The 7,652-nt window shown below is 44.2% G+C and overlaps 1 protein-coding gene across 2 annotated transcripts in view; it reads right to left on the bottom strand.

Moving 5' to 3' along the window:
• Positions 1-677: 677 nt before the first annotated feature.
• Positions 678-7,652, bottom strand: part of HDC (histidine decarboxylase) — a 23,602-nt gene continuing 16,627 nt past the window's right edge. The window contains exons 10-12 of one of the 2 annotated variants that reach the window (XM_007115918.2): positions 6,785-6,883; positions 1,892-1,993; positions 678-1,756 (exon numbers count right to left, since the gene is read on the bottom strand). In XM_007115918.2, coding sequence (XP_007115980.1) covers positions 1,010-1,756; positions 1,892-1,993; positions 6,785-6,883 — 948 coding nt within the window. In that variant the 3' untranslated portion in view covers positions 678-1,009. The remainder of the gene's footprint in view (positions 1,757-1,891; positions 1,994-6,784; positions 6,884-7,652) is intronic. The other variant, XM_024118309.2, reaches the window with a different exon arrangement.

The raw sequence follows: 7,652 nt of genomic DNA, 5'->3' as shown, positions 1-7,652 counted from the left end.
GGAGAAAAAGGAACTCTCCTACACTGTTGATGGGAATGTAAATTGGTGCAGCCACTATGGAAAAGAGTATGAAGGTTCCTCAAAACACTAAAAATAGGGTTGCCATATGACCCAGGAATCCCACTCCTGGGCATATATCTGATTAAACTATAATCCAAAAAGATACATACAACCCAATGTTCATAGCAGCACTATTTACAATAGCCAAGACATAGAAACAACTAAATGTCCATCGACAGATGAATGGATAAAGATGTGGTACATATATACAATGGAATATTACTTGGCCATAAAAAAGAATGAAATAATGCCATGTGCAGCAACATGGATAAACCTAGAGATTATCATACTAAGTGAAGTAAGTCAGAAAGAGACAAATACCATATGATATCACTAATATGTGGAATCTAAAATATGACACAAATGAACTTATCTATGAAACAGAAACAGATTCACAGACATAGAGAACAGACTTGTGGTTGCCAAGGCATGGGAGGCGGGGAGGATGGTTTGGGAATCTGGGATTAGAAGATGCAATCTATTATATATAGAATGGATAAACAACAAGGTCCTTCCATATAGCACAGGGAACTATATTTTACCCTGTAGTAAACCATAATGGAAAAGAAAAACAAATATTTCAGTGGTCAATTAAGTGACACAGGATATGTTTTTTTCAGGGACAAGCACAATTTATTTCCACATTATATTTCATGAAACTTGAAAGTTTCAGTGTCACAAGCTAAACCACAGAAGCTGCCTGTCAATACACCACCCTAGACCCTTTCTCTCTGACCAGCCTGCTGGAATCTTCTGGATCATGCTGGCTTAAACTCTCTTTTTGTATCCTATCATAGGTCATGAACTTCTATGAGAATCTGATAAGAAATCATTGGCTTTCTCCCAAGAAAAATGCACATAAACATAAGCACATAAATTCAGCATACAATTTTGAGGGCTTCAGAGACTCCCTGAAACACATTCATGGACTCTGGCTGAACCCCCTGGTCTAAACTGTTGCCTGTAGAGGGCAGCAGGGCAGCTGGAGCCCACATTGAGAGCTGCATTCAGGAAAGTTGGGGACACTGTAGAACTTGATTAGCTTTTTGAAGGCACTTTTCTTTAGCATCATCATCTCTTCTGGAAACCTAGAAAAGATTCTGACCCGGGAGGAGCCGCCATTCTTCACAGAGCCATCTGTGGGCAGTGGCTTCTGATCACCTACGGGCACGCTGTTGCAACTGAGGGAACGCACTGCCTTCTTTTTATTCTGCACAGACAAATAATGGAACAGGAAGGAGGACAGCTTGGGTCTGGTGAGGTCTGGGGCCTCTTCTGAAAAGAAGTCATCAAGTGGGTCCATCAGGGTTTCAAGGTGGCAGCTGCCTTCCCCTCTCACGGGACTGGCTCCCACATGTGGAGGCTGCTTGATGATCTTCCTGGCCTGGGCTGGGTCATCTCCTGCCCCGCTGACAGATGGAAAGGACAGTTCCTTGGCCAAGGCTCTGGGGCCCCTGGTTTGGGGGATAAGGTTCCCCCCCTGAGGGCTAGGCTGGGAAGTACAATGCTGACTCAGGATGAGAGTGGCAGCATCATGAATGAGATTCCAGTCTCTCAGGATGTCATCCCTGGTGGTGAACTGGGATGTCACAGTGAAACGGATGATCAGCTTGTCCTGGATAACAGCTGGGATGAGGAAGAGCCGGCCAGCTTTAGCTATTTCCTTTAACACGCTTTCTGTGAGGCAATTAGGACCCTGTGTGAAGGATAAAGAGAAGTCAAGTCTGTATCACATTCCCTGTAAGCATCTCCAGAAGCCCAGTATTTACATTTCCAAGAGGCTGAAAATTACCAAATAACACCCTTCACATGAGATGGAAGATGGCATTACCTTTAGACGAAAAACCACCAGGCCAAGGTGCCTCTTCGCAGGAATTTCAAAGAAAGGTTCGTTTCTGACCAGAGATTCAAAATACTTAGCCATTTCAGTACCCTAGAATTGTGAGCATCGAGAGAACTGAGATTAATAACAGGCAAGAGACGACCGTGCGTAAACTTCCACACTGTTAAAGGGGTTTAAATCAGTCACACCTTTGAAGGATAGAGACCTAAGTGGCTTCTGCCTGATTTTATTCTCCATTTGATTTTGCTCATATTCCAAACTATAAAACCTCCAATGGCTCCCTATTTCTTGTCACATTAGCTCCACTTTGAGAACTCATGTCTCAGGGGCCTCTTTCAATCCACCCCCAGAACCAGAAGGCTTGTGGGATCCTAGTTCCCCCACCAGGGATTGAACCCAGGCCCTCGGCAGTGAAAGCGCGGAGTCCTAACCACTGGACCACCAGGGAAGTCCCAGAAGGCATGTGCTTTGCCATCAAGGCAATGTACCCTCATATCCCGGCTTCACATATCTTGGCTTACAGACAAGCCAAGAGGGCTAGCAGGGGCCACAACCCAGCCCATGTTCTGCATTCCCAGCCAGGTGCCTCTTACGGGCTACAAATGCTCAGAGGAAGAGACTTTTGTTTCTCCTGTACATAAAGGCACCATGTAAGCTGTCAGCAGCCCTGCCCCCATATCCTAAGTCTACATCTTCCCCTTGCCTCTCAGACCTTTTCACCTCAAATGCCCTTCATCCCCTTTTTTCTGACATTCCGCAAAGAACATATTTTTACATATCATACCCATGTACACCATGGAGAAGGCTTTAAACCTGGTTAATGGGTACAGAGTTTCTGCTGGGGATGATGGGAAAAGTTCTGGAAATAGACAGCAGTGACAGTTGCACACATTGTGAGTGTACTTAATGCCACTGAATTGTATGTTTATAGATGGTTCATGGGCTTCCCCGGTGGCGCAGTGGTTGAGAATCCGCCTGCCGATGCAGGGGACACGGGTTCGTGCCCCGGTCCGGGAAGATCCCATATGCCGCGGAGCGGCTGGGCCCATGAGCCATGGCCGCTGAAGCTGCGCGTCCGGAGCCTGTGCTCCGCGGCGGGAGAGGCCACAGCAATGAGAGGCCCGAGTACCGCAAAAAAAAAAAAAAAAAATGGTTCAGGTTGTAAATGTTACATTATCTATATTTTACCACAATAAAAAAGTTTTAAAGCTTTGTACCATATTAATCTTTCACTGAAGTTATCATTTTTTAATTTCCTATTTTTTTTACTTAGTATTACTAACTAAACAAGGACAGGACTTGCCCTTTCTTTCATTTTTAAAAATTTCTCCAGGCATCCAGAAGGATCTCAATAAAATATCTTCTAAGTAATTGCTATCACCTGGTTCTCATACTGGGTACTCTATTTCAAGAGAAGTCAAAGGATTTAGCTAACAAGTTGCTACAAACCCGATCCAGAACCACTTTCTCTCTCCACTGCATGGTCTGTTTAAAATGGTCTCCAATCCTTACCCTAAGCATTTTTCATTGTCAAGTCATAAGGCTCTCTCTGGGAAAGCACCCTGCTAAATGTTTTCTCACTGTTTTATACTTTTGCAGTTTACTTTCTAATTTTGTCATGATTCTCCCCTGTGCCTCCTTCCCTCCAGGCCCATTTCCATCCTGTCCTGCCAATTTTGAGATCTTTCTGTGTAAATGTTTCTTAAGTCTACATGAGTAAGACATCTCAGGTACAGATCCAGAATCAGGCTAGCCAAAGACCATGAAACTGATACTTCTGAGCAAGGAAAGAGAGCCAGAAGTCATCTTTGTTCAACCTCTTCATTTTCTAGAAAGAGCCAAAGGAAAGTGGCGTCCCCAAGGTAGCAGTGGCAGAATGCAGGTCTCTGGTCGCCAAGCACACCCCCTACCATGCTCTGTTTTCTCCTGTAACACACGCTCTTGGCAACAAGAGAGAAGAGGGGCCAGAGGAGAGAGGAAAGAGCACAGGCAGCATCCCGCCACCAGAAATCACCTACCTTTACGGAGATGAAAGCAGGGCTACAACCAGTGCCCTGTACCATCCTAGGGCAGAGGCGGGCAAACTGCAGCACCCAGGCCAAATAGAACCCCACCTCCTTCACACCCATTTTTGTAAATAAAGTCCTTTGGAACACAGCCATGCCTTTTTTTAAAAAAATGTAATTATAATCTTTATTTCTCTCACTAATGATCAGTAAAAAGAGAGGATCTTGCAACTAAAATATATAAATAGTGATATTTTACAGTTTATAACTACAAAAAATCTTTGCCCCATCTGACTTTTTCATCACAGTATTTTTTTAACATCTTTATTGGAGTATAATTGCTTTACAATGGTGTGTTAGTTTCTGCTTTATAACAAAGTGAATCAGTTATACATATACACATGTTCCCGTATCTCCTCCCTCTTGCGTCTCCCTCCCTCCCACCCTCCCTATCCCACCCCTCTAGGTGGTCACAAAGCACCGAGCCGATCTCCCTGTGCTATGCGGCTGCTTCCCACTAGCTATTTTACATTTGGTAGTGTATGTATGTCCATGCCACTCTCTCACTTTGTCAATGTACTGTGTATGGTGGCTTTTGTGCTACAATGACAGACTTGAATACTCACAATAGAGACCATATGGCCTGCAAGGCCAAAAATACTTACTATCTGCCTTTTAAAAAATAGTTTACAAACCCCGACTGTAGGTGATAGGAGATGATGGTGACGACAATGCTGAATTATTATCATTAGAAGAAGGAAAAATTGGAGGAGGAGGAGGAGGAGGAGGAGAAAAGGAGAAGAAAAGAAGGAGAAGGAGAGGAAGAAGAAAAGAAGAGGAGGAAGAAGGAGGAGGAGGAGGAGAGGAAAGGGGGGGAGGGGGAGGAAGACGAAGTGGGAATAGGAAATATTTGAGTACTTAGTGGAATATTAGGTCTTGCACTAAGTAAGGGCTTTATGTGTATTATTTATTATCACCATAAACCTTTGAGAGAGGTACTATCATTTTCTCATTTTATAAATTAGGAAGGCAAACACGGAAAATTTAAGTAATTTGTCCAAGTTCACCAAATAGTAAAGGGTAGAACTAAAAAATCAAACCCATATCCCATTCTCTAAAGCACTAATCTGTAACAGGGAGATACACAACTTGGTTTTATATGACTTTCAAGAGCTCACATAATAGAAAACAGCCCAGAACTGTAAAGAAAGGAGGCCCTCCTCTCTTAAGCAGGGCAATTACCATCTCTGAGCCTCACCCATAAAATGGGGGTCATCAGGGTGACTGCCCCAAGCATTGTTGTAAGAACCTAATGAAACCCTATAAGTTATTTCTTTAAGACACTGTGCAATTAAAAATAATTATGATCGCAGTCAAGGTGAAGAGATAAAATTAACTCACATCAAACAACTTCATTTTAGTTCCACCCTTTACTTTTGTGGGACATTGGTAGCTTTTAGAGCTCAGTTTTGTAGGTGTGCTTTAGTAGGTGGTCCTAGGAATGCTGAGCAAGCAGAGACGAGGGCGATGGAATAGTCAGGGAAGCTCCTGGGAGAAGCGGAACTTAATCCATTAGCAACGTTTGGAGAAGAGAGGGCAATCCAAGAGGGCAATGCACCGGTGAAGCTGCAGAGGCACACTGAAGATGGAGTTGGAATGGGTCAGTGAGAAGCCTGAGCTTAGAGGCTGATAACTGGGTCCTCGGAAGCCAGGCCCAGGAGTCTGGGCCTAGTGTAGGCAAAGGGGAGCCGATGGGAATTCAGGGCTTTGAGTTGGGAGAGGCAGCATGAGGGTAATTAGCCAGCACCTGCACGTTGAATATCCAGTCCTGAGTTGGAACCAAATGATAACCTGTAACCTCCACCACCTCACCCCCCAGCTACCTACTTTCCCGTCTTGAGTCTGAGGCTACAGAGAGAGCAAAAATGCCTAATGTCCCTGGGTGACAGCCACTCATTGATAAACATCCAGTTAACCAACACCTTGATGTTGATAACAAACGTAAAGTTACCAACAGTAAGCCAGTCATCCGTACTGATTCAACCACTGCATTTGGCCTTGTGTTTGCTTAATGAGGACGGAATTCCCTAGAGGAAAGGTGGCCAGGGAAAGACATGCAGAGGAACAAAGGACAACATCTTTGGAGTAATCCTGTTGTATTTATCAATAACTTTGTCTTTCTCATAGGCACTCATAAAAACGAAAGAAAATTGCTGCTGACCAAAATTCTTAGTTAAGTTCCACCCCTTCCATGAAGACTATGACAGAGGGACTGTGCCTATCTCATTCACCTCTGGGTCTCTTTCCTAGCACAATAATTTTGCTGTTGAATTGAGTTGAAATAAATTGTACCAAATATCCCTTCAGTAAATACCTCTTGACATCATGCAGGGATGTTTGTTCCAGACTTGCAGGTCTACATGTCCAAGCCAGGCGAGCCCTGTTTCTGGCATAACCATAATAGTGACTAAAATTTTCAGACAGCCATGACAATCAGAGTAATTTTTTAAAAGATAGGCTCCTACCATGGCCACAAGCTGCCCTTTGATTTACTTTCTATTTCTTTGTCTGCAAACCAGGCTCTCAGGCCGTCCCTCCCCAGTGCTCAATGATAGCAGAAGGGACGGTGAGACAGTCAGGTGGGGGACAGACACCAGACAGCCCTCAGTGTCATCTTCTGCTCAGTGATCCTCTAGCTAGCAAACAGATGGCCGCCCTGAATCATCAAGTCCCAGGAGCTCACAAACAGGCCCAGGCACCCGAGCCATACATCACACATCCCCCCCGGGAAAGTCTGCAGAGCAGAAACCAGCCTTCCTCCCCACTAGGCCACAAAGCGAGCCTGGGCTCCTCCCAAGGCCTGCCCACTACATACATGTCTGATGTGTGCTTGAAGATTCTTCACCCCGAAGGACCGGATCACAAACCAGAGTTTAATAGAGCGAAACCGCCTGCTCAGGGGGATCTGCCAGTGCTAGAACAAAGGAGCACAGTGCCATGGTTAGAGACAGGGACCCCTGCTGCTCTCACACACACTCCTGAGCTTTATCATCTGTTGTCTGCACAACCCTCCAGGGATGCACAGTGTCACCATGATGCCCGAGGCTGTTGCTAAGGAGAAGCCAAGGCAAGATACACAAAGGCTACCTCGTCATGTAACCAAACCCTTGTCCAAGAGCAGCACAGGTAGAAACCAAGTCCATGACCCTGGACCAAGGAGAAGACACTTTGCTTTAAATGCTGCTTTAAAAATTTCATCCCATAGGGTGTTCTGCCTATGTTTTCCTCTAAGAGTTTGATAGTGTCTGGCCTTACATTTAGGTCTTTAATCCATTTTGAGTTTATTTTTGTGTATGACATAAATCACAGGAAGATCCTTTTTGACCCACCTCCTAGAGAAATGGAAATAAAAATGAAAATAAACAAATGGGACCTAATGAAACTTAAAAGCTTTTGCACAGCAAAGGAAACCATAAACAAGATGAAAGGACAACTCTCAGAAGGGGAGAAAATATTTGCAAATGAAGTGGCTGACAAAGGATTAATCTCCAAAATTTACAAGCAGCTCATGCAGCTCAATAACAAAAAAACAAACAACCCAATCCAAAAATGGGCAGAAGACCTAAATAGACATTTCTCCAAAGAAGATATACAGATCGCCAACAAACACATGAAAGGATGCTCAACATCATTAATCATTAGAGAAATGCAAATCAAAACTACAATGAGATATCATCTCACAC

This window comes from Physeter macrocephalus, chromosome 11, assembly GCF_002837175.3.
Source record: "Physeter macrocephalus isolate SW-GA chromosome 11, ASM283717v5, whole genome shotgun sequence".
In the NCBI taxonomy this organism is placed as follows: Eukaryota; Metazoa; Chordata; class Mammalia; order Artiodactyla; family Physeteridae; genus Physeter; species Physeter macrocephalus.
The sequence above is the reverse complement of the archived record's forward strand: the minus strand, read 5'-3'. Positions and strand labels throughout refer to the sequence as shown.